At 37.0% G+C, this 17,749-nt stretch overlaps 1 protein-coding gene across 1 annotated transcript in view; it reads right to left on the bottom strand.

Moving 5' to 3' along the window:
• PPP1R42 (protein phosphatase 1, regulatory subunit 42) overlaps positions 1 to 17,402 on the bottom strand; it is a 38,639-nt gene extending 21,237 nt beyond the window's left edge. Inside the window, exons 1-5 of the mRNA XM_008566849.1 lie at positions 17,381 to 17,402; positions 14,376 to 14,592; positions 12,102 to 12,268; positions 10,507 to 10,645; positions 8,506 to 8,622 (exon numbers count right to left, since the gene is read on the bottom strand). Of these exons, the coding sequence (XP_008565071.1) occupies positions 8,506 to 8,622; positions 10,507 to 10,645; positions 12,102 to 12,268; positions 14,376 to 14,504 (552 nt within the window). The 5' untranslated portion in view covers positions 14,505 to 14,592; positions 17,381 to 17,402. The remainder of the gene's footprint in view (positions 1 to 8,505; positions 8,623 to 10,506; positions 10,646 to 12,101; positions 12,269 to 14,375; positions 14,593 to 17,380) is intronic.
• Positions 17,403 to 17,749: the final 347 nt, after the last annotated feature.

Genomic DNA, 17,749 nt, shown 5'->3' with positions numbered 1-17,749 from the left:
CAAAGAGCCCATCTTCAAGAACCGAGGTTCTCTCTTCATCTTCCGTTATCTTGCTGGTTAAACTCTCCAATGTGTTTTTTATTTCGCTGAATAACTTCTTCAGTTTGGCAAGTTCTGCTACTTTTTTTTTTTTCTGCTTGTGTTATTTCAAACAGCCCATCTTCAAGAACCGAGGTTCTCTCTTCAACTTCCGTTATCCTGCTAGCTAGTTAAACTCTCCAATGTGTTTTTTATTTCCCTGAATAACTTCTTCAGTTCAGCAAGTTCTGCTACATGTTTTTTTCAGGACATTGATTTTCTTGTACATTTCCTCTTTCAGGTCCTGTATACTTTTCCTCATTTCATCATGATGTCTAGCTGTGTTTTCTTGTATCTCATTCAGTCTCTTTAGGATTAACACTCGAAATTCCCTGTCATTCATTTCAAGGGCTTCTTGTTCTATAGGATCTAGAGTTTGAGATTTATTGACTTTTGGTGGTGTATTTTCTTGGTTTTTTGCTCCTTTGGTGGTATACTTTCTTGATTTTTTTATTTCTGGTATCTTTTTTTTGATGTTTATTCATTGTGGCAGGGGGTTTCACAGTGCACAGGTTTGACACTATTGACTGACTAAGATGTTGCTGTGGTTGCCAATTTGGTATGGCTACCTCAGTGACTGCTCAGTTGGCCACTAGTGCCTTGCGTGTGTGGTTGCCTTGGGTCTTGGGCCTCTCCAGAGAGACACCTCTCTGGTCAGCTTGGACTCTGCCGGTCTGCTGGATCATGGGGAGGTACTGCAGGGTGTGTGGTCTCTACTGAGCTTCCACCTCCCATGCTGGACTTCTCCATTCCGTGCACTCTGGCCCGGGCTGCTGGGATGCGCTGAGGCACTGCAGAGCATGTGGTCTCTGCAGAGCTTCCCCTTCCCCTACAGGATGTCTCCCTGCTCTGTGCGTGCTAGGCCAGGCTTGAGATGGAGCCGGGTGGCAGCAGTCAAGCCTACCTGCTGCTGGATCACGTGGCGGCCACCCCCCCACAGGGTGTGTGGACTCTACGGAGCTTCTGTCTCCCTTGCTGGACGTCTCTGTGCTCCATACCCATTGGGCCAGGCTTCTGGATCGCACGGCAGCATTGTGGTCCCCGAGGAGCTCCCGCCTCCCCTGCCGGACGTCTCCCTTCTCTGAGTGCACTAGGCTGGGCTGGGAATGGAGCCAGGTGCCTACGGTGAAGCCTACCTGCTGGATCATGCAGTGGCGGCCCCACAGGTTGTGTGGTTTCTGCGGAGCCTCCACCTCCCTTGCCGGACATCTCCCCATTCTGTGCATACTGGGCTGGGCTGGGAATGGAGCCGGGTGGTGGTGGTGAGGCTTATCTGCTGGATTCTGCGACGGCGGCCCCGCAGGGCATGTGGTCTCTGCGGAGCTTCTGCCTCCCCCGCTGGACGTCTCCCTGTTCTATATGCACTTGATGTTATGTTTTTGTAGTTTAAATCGGTCTATTTGTGGGAGAGAGTGACGCTAGGGACTGTTTATTCTGCCATCTTAACCGGAAGTCCAAGAGTTCTTTATATTTTCTAAATAAGTCTATTATTAGATATGGGATTTACAAATATTTTTTCTTAGTTTGTGGCTTGTCTTCTCCAGTTTCTTAATGGTATTCGTTGAGGTACAAAAATTGCTAGTTTTGTTGAAGTCTAATCTATCTACTTTTTCTTTTTTGTTTATGCTTTTTGTCATATTTAAGAAGGCTTTATCTAACTCAAGGTCATAAAGACTTATCCCTGTTTTCCTCTAATAGTTTTATAGTTTTCATTTTTACTCTTAAGTTTATGATACATTTTGAATTCATTTTTATTTATGGCATAAGTAAAAAATCCAACCTGATTTTTTTGCATGGGGATACCCAATTATCTCAGCACCCTTTGTTGAAAAGACTATTCTTTCCTCATTGAATTGTCTTGACATCCTCATCAAAAATCAGTTGACCATAATGTGAAGGTTTACTTCTGGACTTCCAATCCCATTCCACTGATTTATATGTCTATACTTATGATATTGTCACACTGTTTTGGTTACTGTAGATTTGTAGTAAATTTTGAAAGAGGAAAATGTGAGTCCTCCAGTTTTGTTCTTTTCATGACTGTTTTGATTACTCTGGGTAACTTGAGGTCACTATTTCTTCAAAGATATCCCTACTCCTCTTCTCCTCATAGGACTTCATTTACATACCTGTTTGAATGCTGGTAGTGCCACAGGTCATTGAGGCTCTGCTCATTTTATTTCATTTTTTAGTATTTTTTTCTTTCCATACTTTAGTTTGGGTAGTTCTAATGCTTTGTCTTTAAGTTCACTGATCTTTTCTTGTACAATGTCTAGTCTACTTTTAATCCCATCTAACAAATTTTTCATGTTAGATATATTTTTCAGCTCTAGATGTTACTTTTTTTTTCACATTTTCCACTTCTCTTCTCTTTGTGTTCATGATTTAAATACTAGAATATATTTATAATATCTTTTTAAAAGTCCTTTCTTGTAATTCCATCCTCCATGTCATTTCTGCGTATTTTTTCCTTGACTGATTTTTCTCTAGTACAATTTATATTCTCATGGTTCTTGTTTGCTGTACATTTTCCACTTCTCTTCTCTTTGTGTTCATGATTTAAATACTAGAATATATTTATAATATCTTTTTAAAAGTCCTTTCTTGCAATTCCATCCTCCATGTCATTTCTGCATATTTTTTCCTTGACTGATTTTTCTCTAGTACAATTTATATTCTCATGGTTCTTGTTTGCTGTTCTCCCCCTGCATTGTGGTCTGGAAAGTACCTTCAGACAGAATGCTGCAGTAATTATAGCACTCACCTTGTTTGTTTTCCTTTTCTTAGGGACCACAGGCCTGTGCTGCCTATTGTCCAATGTCTGAAAAAACTTTTTCACATATTTTGTCTAGTTTTCTATTTGTTTTTTCATGAAGAATGATTCTGGTCCTGGTTACTACATCATGGCCCATTATATGTTTTTAAAACATAATTTTATTTCCCCATTTTCCCACTATTGCTATGGTCCAATGTGTCCCCAAAATTCATATGTTAAAACTTAATTGCCAATGTGACAGTATTAAGAGGTGAGGCCTTTAGGAGGTGATTAACTCATGAAGGCAGAGCCCTCATGAGTGGATTAGCGCCTTATAAAAGGGCAAGTTCACCCCTCCTGTCTCTTCTGCCATGTAGGACACAGTATGCATCCCCTCTGGAGGATGCAATAACAAAGCACTATCTTGGAAACAGCGAGTAGCCCTCACCAGACACCGAACCTGTTGGTACCTTGATCTTAGACTTCCTCAAAACTGTGAGAAATAAATTTCTGTTCTTATAAATTATCCAATCTCAGGCATTTTGTTATAGCAGCAAAAATGGACTAAGACACTTATTCTCTGATTCCAGTATTTGAATTAGTCATATACTGTATCTCCTGAATTAATTCTCTAAGTTTCTTTTTTACTTGCTTATTTTCCGTTGTTTTTATTTTTGTTTTTTCTTGGAGACTTCCTCAATTTTATAGTTTAAACTTCATATCAAATATTTAATTTATCCTATCCCATTTTTAATTTCTAAGTGCTTGCTTATTCACTTAATGTTCCTTTTTTAAAAAATAAAAAGAATCCTGTTTTCATTTCAAAGTTATGGCATCCTTTTTGTTCCTCTTAGGAAATTATTATATATGATTTTTAAGTTTTTTTCCCTGCTTCCATATGTTTTGTTTCTTCTAAGTTCTTCTTTTGTTTCTGTCTGTCTGTCTTTGATTGCACAAGCTGTTTTCAGTTGTCTGCTGGTCCTGAGCTGCCTGTTCATTCATGAAAGTGAATGCGAGCTGTTTGTGTGAGGGCAGAAAGCTTGTTGACTGGTTGGTCTCACTGTAAAGCAAGTGATCAGGCACCCAGCATTTCCCCTGTGGAATCCTTAAATGTCAGAATTGGGAAATGTTTTCTCTTGGGTGGGTCAGTTTCCATAAAGAGGAATCCTCCAACTCTTGGCCAAGGTTTTTAAGCCATGGGGGCAGGGTTTTGGGAGTAGGGCTTGGATTGTGTTCATGAAGGGAGGGAAGAATTTGCCCTCTCACATTTCACTATTCAGCCTATTTCCAGCATTACCCTCTGCTGTGGTTTGTGACCCATAAACTCTCTGGTTTAACTTTTTCACAAATTAAATTTGTCCCCTGTAACTTTGTTAAGGTATTCTATCCAGGTAGTCTTAATTTTCTCTTCTTTTGCCCTTAAGTTTATATAATGAAATTTCAGGTATGGGGAAGTATTTCATGAAAAGCCTGAAAGAAATTTCTGAAACCGTAATATGGAAATAAATTTCTAAGAGGTTCATGTAGCTTTGGTTAGAACAAAAAACAATGCAAATACCTGCTAAAGCACTCTGTTCTGAAATATGCAAGAAACATACTTGACCAGACTTAATCTCACTGTTGCCAAATCCAGTGCATTTCTGTTAGCCTTTTATCTGCTCTCTTGTTAACCTCTCAATATCATTCAATGCAAGTGGCCACTCTCTCTTTCAGGAAGCTCCTTTTTCTCTTCTCCTACATCACTGACTCCTCCTGGAGCCTTCTTTTCTAACCGATCTGTAAATGTTGGAGTGTTTCTATGCTTGGTCTTGGCCTCATTTATTCTGTTTCTACTGTCTTTCACCTAGTCTTATAGCTCTAAGTATCATGTAAATGCTGTCGACTCTCAAACTTCCAATCTTACTTCTCTTTGAATGCCAGCTACCTACATGACATATCCATTTTAATGTCCAATATGCATTTCAGTAGGAGGAATTCTATTCCTTCCCTAGTTTCCCCCAACTCATAAAGGTTACCACTGTTTTTCCAGTTCCTCACAAAAACCTAGAAGTCATTCTTGATTTCTCCTTTTCCTTTATTCCTACATTCTACTCATCAAAAAGTTACATGGGTTGTTCCTAAAAATATATCTCCAATCCACCCATTCGTCTTCATCTCCAAGCAACCATCTTCTCTTACTTAACTTCTGCTATAGTCTCCCAACCAATCTCTTTGCTGTCATTCTTGAAACTCATTCTTCACATATCAGATAGAGAAAGCTTTTCAAAATATATAATCCTTTCTGTAACTTTCTACTGCGTTTAGAATAAAGCCCAAATTCATAATCATGTCCTGAAAGGACCTTTATGATCTGGCCCCTATGCCTTTATTTCTAATCTCATATTGTACTATTGCCTCTTCATTCAGTTAACAATTATTTATTAGGCACCTACAATGTGTCAGAAATTGAGCTAGGCACTAGAGACCCTACCACAGTGAACTGGCCTTTATTTGGTTCCTTTGATATCCTAAACTCTCTTTGACCTCAAAGCCTTTGCATGAGCTGTTTCCTATAACTGGCATGTTATTTCCCTAGCTTTTGCACATCTTTCTTCTTTCTCATCCTTCAGATCTCAATGGAAATATCTTTCCCTCAGAGGCCTTTCTTGACAACCTCATCTAAAATATCCACTGACCCCTTTTCTGTTACATCATCCTATTTAATTCCTTCATAGCATTGTTCACAATCTTCTCTGCTTATGTATTTTCAGACTATTCCTCCCCCCACCCCACCCTACTGTAATATAAGTTCCTTAGGGTAGAGACTATGTCTGCGTTATTTATCACAGTATCGCCAGTGTTTCTCCAAGGGCCTAGAAAATGTTTCTCCAAGGGCCTAGAAAAATGCTTGGCACACAGAATATAATAAATATTTCTGAATAGACTAACTTGATGGGGCGATTCAGGAAAAGCTACACAGAGGATATCAAGTTAATTCTTAAAAAATGAGGATTTGGTTATTTAGACATTGATCATTAGATTGAATAATCAGCAGTAATAAAGGTATTTATTTTGGTTGTACATTTATTCTAGTTATGCATTATTAACATGGCCTAAGGGCAATCATTGTAGGCAAAAGGGCTTGGTCTTAATGTTATGCAGGAAGCTTCCTTTGGGTTCATTTGAAGGCTATTAATTTTATACTGTTATCAAATTCCCCTTCTCTGTTCACTGTTGAAAGCATAATAGAGTAAGACTTTAAAAGTAGAGACAATAACTAAACTGAGTCTTGGTAATTATTATTGATAACTAACCAGATGTTTCAAGATATATTCATATATACAACACCCATTACTGAATTTTTTTTTTTCCCCCAAAAGATGACCGGTAAGGGGATCTTAACCCTTGACTTGGTGTCATCAGCACCACACTCTCCTAAGTGAGCTAACCAGCCATCCCTATATAAGGATCCGAACCCTCAGCCTTGGTGTTACCAACACCAAACTCTTCCAAGTGAGCCACGGGCCGGCCCTCCATTACTGAATATTTATTTCCCAAGCATTGTGCTTAGAACCTGGGCTCACAAAAACGTTTAGGGAAAATACTTATCCTGCACATTGAGGCCAGTTTGGGAGTTAAAATTGAGGCCAGTTTGGGAGACTGGAATTCTCCACCATTCTCTCCCAAGGAAAGGTGAGCTTCTGTGCTTGGCCACTCTGTACCCATTTCTCATGGGGTTCAATGTGGGACATTGCATTAGCCCAGGTCATCTCTATTCACATCAAAGACCTATACTCCAGTCTACATCACTTTGAATAGGATCACATGTACTGTATATATGTATATACATATTATTCTATTATAAATATCATTCTATTATAAAATCATGTTATTGTTACAAATACTGCAACATCATAGGAAAATAACATAATTCTGAAAATGAATACAAAATGCCCAATGAATAAGTCTAGAAGAGCACTCTAAAATTTAAAATGTTTTTGAATTCAGAATTTATTCCATGAACTCCTTACATCTTTCATGTTGTAAGTTGAAATAACTGAGTGAGTCAAGCTTACTAATGGTCTTTTTATGTTAAAAATCCACCCTGATTGTTCAGTGGCATTTTTGATAATTTGAATAATTCATTTGTACTAAAATATATATATTTGTTTTCCTAATTATCTATTGCTTATAGCAGTTGTGGTAATAGCCAGGTGATTGGTCTGAATTTGGAAATAAGGCCATGGTAACTTTTTTTTAGGGTCAGAAGATGGCTGTCTGGCAGTAGTTCTGAAAACAAGAGCTCTGTTTATGGAGAAAAGAAGTCCATTCTTCCTCCTGTGGTCCCCATGTTAAGAAATTAAACCATAGCCCATCCCACTGCCAGACCAGAAACTTTGAGGTTATAGTAATGGCTCAGCTCATGGATGACTATTTCCAGGAAGCCTTCCCTAGCTCCAGGCCGAGTTAGAGCTAATGCAATACTTACGAAAACAGAATCATGTCATAGTCTCATTACCTGTTGACTGTAGGTTTCTTGAGACCTGGGACTGTATCCTTCCTTCCTGTGTTCTACACCAAGTAGTATAGTGCCTGACAAATATATAGGTGCCCAATACATGTTTGAATAAATGGATAATTGAATGAATATGGCATGGTATGATATATAACATGACATGAATATAGCTAGTACAAATTAGAATAAGTTCAAGATCCAGGGTACTTCCCCAAATAGGAGCAGCCAGGAGAGAGTTCAGGTCTAGTCAGAGTTATTAGAAACTCATTCATTGGGAGGTCAGAGTTAAGGAGAAAGAAATATAATCTCTAGAAAGAAAAGTTTGATGGAAAAATAAAACAGAGGGGGAAAAGCATATACAGAGGCTCCTTGACTTATGCTGGAGTTACATCCTGATAAACCCATCTTAAGGTGAAAATATCTTTAAGTCAAAAATGCATTTAATACATTTAACCTACTAAGCAACATAGCTTAGCCTAGCCTACATTAAACATGCTCAGAACACCTACGTTATCTTACAGTTGCCCAAAATTATCTAACACAAAACTATTTTATAATAAAGTGTTGAATATCTCATGTAATTTATTGAATACTGTACTGAAAGTGAAAAAGCAGAATGGCATATGGGTACTCGAAGTACAGTTTCTACTAAATGTGTATCACTTTCATACCATTTTGAAGTTGAGAAATCTTAAGTGGGACCATTTTAAGTCAGGACGGTCTGTATTTGTGACCAGGCCATTTTAACCACTTTCAAACTGCACAGTTCTTGATCACTCAATGAAAAGAAAGCTCCCAGAATTGCCTATCCCCAAATAATATTACCCCTTTATTGGACTTTACTTCTTAGCCTAGACCTCTCTATCTTTTTTCATCTGTATTCAACAAAACCCCTTTTCAGTTGTGAACATTTAAGACAGGGACCATCTGTACTTTCTTCTCAGAGAAACTTTTTTTTCTGTTGGTGAGGAAAGAAGGCATTGGGATGTGGAAGAGAAAACCAGATAAGAGGGCAGAATTATGCAAATAAATACATTACAAATCAGAGATTCATAAGCTAGTTTTAGAACAAATCCAGAACAGTTTTTGAAGTGATACATTTTATAGCTATTTCAACACGTATTTTTCAACCAGAATTTCATATAAAAATTTTAAAATTAATTATTCTTTATACTACCTTGACATGTAGAAGTTGGTTGTCAACTGCTATGAGCTGATTAAGATTCTCCAGTACTTCTAAGTCTCTTATGTCATCAATATTATTATTGCTGATATTCAATATAGAGAGAGATTTCTGTAAGAAAAATAACTAAATTAGCGTTAGTAAATAGTCTAAATACTATATATAGCAACCAGAAACCCTAATCCTTGAAAAGTTTTATCAGTTCAAGCTGTTTTGCAATTTAGGTAAGAGAATCAAAAGCCATGGAGTTTTTGTTTCCATCCCATATTTTTTTCAGATGGAAATTTTAGAACTATAGTATGTGATATAACTTACTCTTTTTGCCTATAGTTCCTACATAAGTCCTATTTTCCTCTTCCAAAATAAAGACAACTTTATAGAATAAGGAAGCCAGGAATCAAGAAGCAAAGAAAACTGGCCAGTTAGCTCAGGTCATTAGAGTGTGGTACCGATCTGTGTACTGGCCAGCAAAAAAAAAAAGAAAAGAAAAAAGATGCTCCAATAAACAAATGATAATACAATGTAGAAAAATGCTTATTGCAGTTTAAACAAATTATCTTAAGTACCGTGGGGAGGTCCAGAGGGGGATAGAGAAAAATAAACAAATAAATAAAATAAACAAATTATCACTAAGATTTTACTTATATAAGAAGAGACAGTTTTTGTCTTTGTTTTTCTAAATAGGAAATGTGACCATAATGACTGTCTGGTTTTCATTTTTATCTCTACCTTTCTATACAGTTTTCTCTTGACAATCCATATGTTCAGAACATAAAATAATTCGTTACTTAACAAGAATATTGATGTTAGCTGTTAATGAGGACATAAATATGGAATACAGTAACACTGAATCAAAGTCATTGTAAAATATAAGGCCCAGGAATACCCGCCAAGGCATTCACACACAGCCAACCTTTAGAAAAAACGCTTCCCAGTACCCTTTAAGATTTGGAAATTGAAAGAATGATGTCTTATGTTTAGAATTTCAGAATCTAATTGAATTTATGCAAAAATTGAACCAGCAAAAATGTTTTCAATGGTGTTTTGTAAGAAAACTAGCCATCCCCACACTGGGGTCAGTCTAATTGTATCACTTGAGGTTGAGCTGAAGTTGGTGACAGTTGGTTCTATGGTAAGTGTGAAGGGGGTAGGATAGAATCCAGGTCACTTCTTTTCCAATTTAAAGAACTACCTCTAAACGGTTATAACTTTGGATCAAAAACCATCCACTAGAAATAAAAGAAAATAAATAAATAAATAAAAATCTACTGTCTTCCATTTCTGGGCCCTGTGAAATAAAACAGACAGAAATTTGTAAAACAACAACCACGCCCCATTTATGTCTTCTGCCCATGAAATTAAAGGTAGGGTCAGAACAAATTCCCTATTTTGAGGATTAGCAAGAGCCTCAGTGGTGCCCTCTGCTTCTCAATTTATTGTGGCACCTGCATGCAATGTGACTGGTTGTCGGGTGACATAGTCAGAGCCCAAACCCAGTGCTCCTAGGCCTACTTAGTTCTGATGAGGCAGAGCTGTATGTAGTGCAACCATAATCAAATCAGGATCTAGAGAGAAAATGACTTATCATTGCAATGGCTCTCTAGATTGTGTAAAATTTGCTACATAATTGTGCAGTCCTCTTTCCTTAGGCTTTCTCCTAAAATTTTAAATTTTGAGCCATGAGAATCATCAAGGTCCAAATTATTAATGAATTAACATCTGTATTAGAACTTCAGTTTACATAACCTTTTCACATCCTTCTTTTGATTCTTTTGTTACCCAAAGAGGCAGGCATTATCATCTCCACCCTATAGATGTTGAATCTCTGAGACATTATGTGGGAAAATCAGCTTCAGTTCTCAAAATAAACTTTCAACTGGCCATATGAACATGCAGAGTATGTACAATGTCCAAATATACCTTCACCACCTCCCTGTCCCATTATAACTTGCTAATCATTATATTCCTTGTCAAAATATTCAAATGTGGCCTTACTGCCAGAGAATGAAGAGTTCTTGGATCAAACAGAAGTTTCTCTCCAAGGGGAAGCCTCTGACTCTCAACATGAAGCTCTCTTAGTTCTTGCAATCCTTCTAAACCTTCTATGACAGCAATGTAATTGCCTCCCAGATACCTGCAAAGCATAGACACACTTCTAGATAGACATTCTGAGAACACCATGGTCTTTAAACATGATAAAAGCATAATAACAAAATCATTAAGCTGTGTGAAAATTATACATGCAGAAAGTTGTGTTTATATTGAATCTACAGACAGTTTATCTAACTGACATCAAATTATATTCTTACATTTAATTTAGTATAATAACAAAATCATTAAGCTGTGTGAAAATTATACATGCAGAAAGTTGTGTTTATTATTGAATCTACAGACAGTTTATCTAACTGACATCAAATTATATTCTTACATTTAATTTAGTCTTAAAAATATATATATATTTTAAAGCAATAGGATTGAAATAGTCCTTATTAAACTATCTACCAGGGCTCCTTGTATGTTAGAGTGCAGAAGGATCACTTGGGTTGTATGTTTAAAAATGCAGATTTCTGGGCCGGCCCGGTGGCGCACTGCTACAGTGTGCCGCTTGGGAAGCACGGCGGCGCTCCTGCCGAGGGTTTGGATCCCACATATGGACCGGTTCCCACTCACTGGCTGAGCGAGGTGCAGGGAGCAACACCGAGGGTTGCGATCCGTTGCCGGTCATGAAAAAAGACAAAAAGGAAAAAAAAAATGCAGATTTCTGGGCCTAACCCCCAGAGATTCTAATTTGGATATCTAGGTTGAAACCAAGTAGTCTGCCTTTTTAATAATTATTTTCTACCCCACTCTTGCATCCCTATTCTGAGGCCCTTGGCCCACTTTTTGGGAAGCAGGATGGTTATTCCAGTCTGGGGAAATTGGTTCCACTACTCTTCATTGCCTAATTATTACCATTATAGGCAGTAAATGCCTTTTTACAATCAAATCTACATCAACATTATCAGTTCTATCACCTTGACTTTTTGAGATGTGTGACTCTAAAGGGACAGAACTCATCTAGATTCCATGGAAACTTTTTTCACCACTAGCCTACATGAGGATATTTTACATGGCCCTATAAGTCCTTAAGCCAACTCACCCAACCAGAAAAGAAAAGCATTTCAGGCTTAATAAAATACAAATTACATGTAAAACAATTTCTTTTTTTTTTTTTGTCTTTTTCCGTGTCCGGCAATGGATCGCAACCCTCAGTGTTGCCCCCGTACCGGACCGGGGACCGGCAACAGGATTGCAACCCTCGGTGTTGCTCCCGCGCCTCGCTCAGCCAGTGAGCGGGAACCGGTCCGTATGTGGGATCCGAACCCTCGGGCGGGAGCGCCGCCGCGCTTCCCAAGCGGCGCACTATCCAGTGCGCCACCAGGCCGGCCCTAAAACAATTTCTTTTGTGTTAATAATAGAACAAGGGAATAAAAATTGAGGCTTGTTCACAAAAACAATGTCAGATTTGGACTCAATTTCATATTCAATTTTCATAAAATATAAGTACGATAATGATGACAATTATCTTACTTAAAAAGAAAAGCACTTACAGTTTTTCCAGTTTCTTTAATGACCTGAGGTTCTCTATACATGAAATACAATTGTTTTGTAGGTATAGATGGGTTAGATTTGTGGCATAATTCAAGTTAGCAATTTTACTAATTCGGTTATCATATAAATATAAAACGCTAAGATTTTTGCAAAGAGAGAGGTCTTCCTAAAAGGAAAACAAAAACAGGTCATATTTAATTTCTCCTGAAAATTTAGAAGTTTGTTTTTAAGAAAGATTTTCACTTGAACATTCTGCAAATTTCCTTAAGGTTAATTTAAAAGAACAGAATTTCTCTGTTTTTAGCACAGTTAAAACAAGACTAGAATGATTACAAAATAAGTTCTAGGCTTTAGTATTCTGTAACTATATCAATAAAATTGTATTTGTTGAAAAGATTTTCCCAGTGCAAGAAGTTCTCCTTGTAGGCAATTAGGCTCATTAAACAAATTAATGCATTTAAACAAATTAATGCATTTAAACAAATTATTGCCCTAACATTTTCAATCAGGGCTTAATCTTTCTGTAGGATTGAAAGTAAACTGTTTTTTGTAATACTGAAATTTGGAAGTCATCTATATATTCAAGAGTAATGGATTAATAAAAAAATCTATAATAATGCTATTGAAGGGAATACTGTAAAATCATTAAATATCCTTTAGCTTCTTTAGTAATATCTTATAGATTTCATGATACATAATTAAGTGAAATTACATACATAATTCAGTACATTCAATATGACACACTATTTTAAAATTATATGAATACATGCCTAGAAAAAAAAGACTGGAAGGACGTCTTCTAAATGTTAAAAGTGGTTATCTCTGAATGGTAGGACTACATTCTTTTCAAATGTATTTTATAAAAATTAACACCAATTACTTATGAGATAAAAAATAGAGGTATTTTTAAAAGGCTGTCATTTCTTGTGTGGTAGTTGAGGCAGCCTAGGGTAAGCAGACAAGAGGTAGAGTGAATTTCTGCTCAAAAACATCCCTGCCTTCATTAGGTTATACAGCCAAATTTTGTGAATTTTAAGCTTACAAGTTAGTCTCACTTTAGTGTAATTACTTTCACCAGTTTGCTTTTTTGCTTTCCTCCTACCAAAGTTTATCCATGCTGGAGTATTGATTGATGTGAGGACAAAATAGCATTTTAAGCTTACAAGTTAGTCTCACTTTAGTGTAATTACTTTCACCAGTTTGCTTTTTCGCTTTCCTCCTACCAAAGTTTATCCATGCTGGAGTATTGATTGATGTGAGGACAAAATAGCATGAAATGGGGGCTCTCTGGAGAAAGCACCCTGTATATGGTATAATGAGGTAGAGAACTCGTGGCAACAAAAGAGAAACATAAAGTTTGGGCAGCTGGATTCATGGGGAGAGGGATCAGCAGCAAACCAGAAAGGCACATAGAATAGAAGCTGGGTTGGGTCTCTGCACAAAAATGAGCATTTCTGAATTGACAATTTTGCCTGGAGCTTCATTCATTCAATAAATATTTATTAAGCACTTAAAATGAGTCAGGCATTATATCGATTGGGGGATTTAGAATGATGTGAACAAAATAGACATGATCCTGCCTTCAAGTAGCTTCCAAGGTTTTAGAAAACTTCTCATCTATAGTCCTTAGCGTTTATTGTTGACAACAAATACTAATACAAATGGCCTAAGAAGATCACTGCAGCCTTTAACGTTTCCCAAATTAAAGTGAAGAATTACCTTAACATTGAGAAAAATGCAGTTTTGGAATATATCCAAGTAAACATAATCTTGTCTGATATAACTGATCCAGTACAACATACATATAAACATATATTTACATAACCAGTTGAATTATGTGCAAAAAAGATTTCAATGTTAAACTTTTGAAAGATGGTACTTACTTAGTTACTTGTTAACATTTTGATAAATATAAAAAAATTATATTCCAAAGCTCTGGAATAATACAAAATTAGTTATCTCTGAAATTATTTTCTGGCATGTGTTGTGAATTCTAGTTTGCTACATTATAGAGTATTGTAGAGGAACAGTAACATATATAAGTAACATATATATATTTAAAAATCAGTGCTATACTTTATAGAGACTTAATTTTAATAAGTTTAATATCATAAGTAAGAAATTAAAATGAAAACATAATATAAAGCTTACTGATAAAAATATATTTAATAAGTATAATCAGAATATTGTTAATATATTAAGTACACCCTCAAACCAACTTCTAAACTTTATACCGTTAATTATATAAGAGGAAATAATTTCAGAGTTCTTACAATTGCATCTATATTTTTGTCTGAAAAATTTATATGAGTTATTTTCTTCAGGCACTGTGAAATGGTTTCTTCTTTACGGGGTTTAAGATTGCTGTTTTTGGCAATTAGATCCAAGGTCAGTCGAACCATGATTTCTCTATAAATCAAACTCTCAGCAATAACTCTGTTCTGATACCATGTCAAGAAGCAGGTTTAGGTATTGTTTATTTTCAACTTTCTAAAAATTAAAGAAAAAAAGGAATATTATGATATCACATAGCAATTTAGGAAAATTTATTTTGACTTACTCTTTAGTTTTCCTATATAAAACTATTTGATAATTCATAGATATTTTTGAGGACATTGAGGTATTTTCTAAGTTAATAGATTTAACTTTTTTAATAAAAAGATTTAAAACACCAAAATTAATTAAATGCACAATACTCATTCACTTTTACTTTTAAATCTTCTCCTCTCTTGTAGTTTGAGGTAACCTATTTTTTTTAATCATGTAGGAAGGATAGCTATTTAAGTGATTAACATCCCAGTTTTCCTAATTGTATATTCCAATGTATGTGGAATTTCCACCAACCAGATATCTCAATTTGTGCAGTATTCTGGACATGAAATCAGGGCTTAGGAGGAAAAATGAATTCAGGAGATGATAAATTAAATCTGTGTCCTCACACACTGGCATATTATTACCCGGACTATGTTATAGTAAATTGCCCCCAGTAAAATATTTGAAGATATATATCTTAAGAGTCATCAGAATGCAAAATATAATCTACAGAATAAAATTTTAAAATCTTCATAGATTTTTAGAATTTGCATATATTTGTGGTTACTTTTATAACAAAATTTTAGGTTTATTGTTACCTTTTCAGATTGCATTTTATGACAATAATACTCTGAACAAAGTGGCTAATTAAGTAAAAATAACTTTTAAAAATCTTGCCTTGAAAATATTACATAAAATTTTTCATAAAAGTGTAAAGAATAATATAACAACTCATGGGCCCACAGGTCAATTTAAAATATAAAACATTACAAATATATTTGAAATCCCTCTATATCTTTCTCTTCAGTCTCTTAAATTTAGGATTTATCTTAAATTTAAGCATCCCCACTCGTGTCTTTATACTTTTACTACAGATGTATATATATACCTAAATGATACACAGTACTGTTTTTCAAAATTTTACATGCCATTCATATTATCATCTCCAGCTTTTTTTTTCTGCTTAATATTTTGTTTGTGAGAGTCATCTGTGTTGATGTGTGTAGCTCTAGAATATTTATGCTGTTGTCTAGTGTTCTATTGTTAGAGATTTATTTCTCCTGATGATCAATCTTTGGGTGTATCCATGGTTTAGTTTTTACAATATTACGTTTATGATTCTTGTATATGTCACCTTTAGCACATAAGTAAGAGCTTCTTTAAGGTTTAAAACTAGGAGAGGCCACTTCTGGGTTGCACATTTTCAACTTTACTATATACTGCGAAATTGTTCTCCAAGGGACCACTGGCAGGTAAGAGTTCCCATTGCTCTACAATGCGGTCTACACCACTGTCAACGTTTGATATTGGCATTCTTTAACTTCTTCCCAAGCTGATGGGTGTAAAATAATATCTCATTGTATTTTGATTATCTGTTCTCTAATTACTAGAGAGATTGAGAGTATTTTCCTATTTATTGGCCAGGTGGAGTTCCTCTTTTGTTAATTGCTATTTCTTATATCTCATCAATTTTTCCTATTGGGTTGTGTTTTTATAAGTAATCTTTAGAACGCACACATGTCTATCAGATACTAATATTTTACTGATTATGTGTTGCAAATATCTTTTCCCAGATTGTGACTTGTTTTGCCTCCTTTTTTAGTTTGTTTTTTATGCTGTCTTCATGGACCTTATCAGCAAAGTATAGGAAAACTTTCCAGGGACTTGAATATGAAAAGGGGGAGAATTGAAACAACCCACAACACAAAATAGAGATTTGTTAACTCAAAAGAACCTGCACTGCAGCAGTCCTCAAGAGAGGATTAGTTTCATCAAAATACCACATTCATCTTGTTAAAATAATATTAATTTAAACTTTATTGGTATTGTAGTTTTATAGTTTTAGATAAATTATAAGCTTCAGACGTTTATACTGAACCTAATGTGGATTTGGATACATTTTAAAACATTATAATAAAAAAATTTTTTTTTTTAAAAGATGACCGGTAAGGGGATCTTAACCCTTGATTTGGCGTTGTCAGCACCACGCTCAGCCAGCGAGCCAACCAGCCATCCCTATATGGGATCCGAACCTGGGGCCTTGGTGTTATCAGCACTGCACTCTCCCGAGTGAGTCACGGGCCGGCCCCATAATAAAAATAATTATGTCAACCCTTGTGGGTATCCTTGGTTTTCTTTTAAAAGAGTTTCATTGTTTTCTAAAGTTTGAGAAACTGCTTTTCCATAATTTTCCCCCACTAGATATCCGCTTGTTAGGATATCTTTCTCTTTCCAGATCGCCAGTGGGGACAGCTTAGAGGTGCTTTACAGGTACTCTGGGAATGGACTTTAATCAACTCCTTGGCTTTCATCTCCCTGGGCTCCCACAGGCCAGATGCGGTGGACATCAGTTTTCTGAATTTAGTTCTAACTACCTACATTTCCACTTAGCGAGTCCCAGGCTCAGTGGCTTCCAGATGCTCGAAATCGCCCGCTCCAGTCCTAAGGCTTTTCAAAACTCTTTCAAAACTGAGATCCCCGCCCTTGGATCTCGCTCCTTCAGCCCCGCGGCCACCCCTCCACCCGTGTCTCCACCTTGTACAGCTGTCAACCTTGCCTGATCCCAGCCATTTGTTAAAAGTACGTACTTCCAGACTTTCTCTGGAAGTTCTAGATGTCTAGATATAGGGCCCAGGGATCTACATTTTAGCAAGTGACCCAGGAAAGTACGAGTGGCAGGCGAGTTTGAGAAATATGGCTCTAGGGTTTCCTCCGTCCCCAAGCTTCTTCCCTGAGGGCACCTCACCGCTCGCAGGACGAGTCGGGCCGGTAACTCCGGTTTGATAAGTTTCGCCCGCCCTAGGTCCAGGCGCGGCCCAGGGGCCGTTGCCGGGCGACTGGACGCTCCCGGTCTGGCGGCGGCTCTCGGGAAATCTCGCGACGTCGCGGGAAGCGCCCTCCCCGTGGCCTCGCGCGGTCCGGCTCTCTGTGACGCTGCTGCCGAGGGTCGATGGTGGCCTCTAGGCAGACACCGAGTGGAGGACAGTGAGCTGGAAGAGGCCGTGAGGCATCGGTCGCCTCACCGTAGTAGTGGTCCAAGCAAGGGCCAGAAAAGTTTTTGGAAGGCCACCGTTTTCCCCTACTTGGTTATCCTGCCATCAGCTTTGACCGTTTC

The sequence above is a fragment of the Galeopterus variegatus genome, unplaced genomic scaffold (assembly GCF_000696425.1).
Source record: "Galeopterus variegatus unplaced genomic scaffold, G_variegatus-3.0.2 Scaffold271, whole genome shotgun sequence".
NCBI classification, from domain to species: domain Eukaryota; kingdom Metazoa; phylum Chordata; class Mammalia; order Dermoptera; family Cynocephalidae; genus Galeopterus; species Galeopterus variegatus.
The sequence above is the reverse complement of the archived record's forward strand: the minus strand, read 5'-3'. Positions and strand labels throughout refer to the sequence as shown.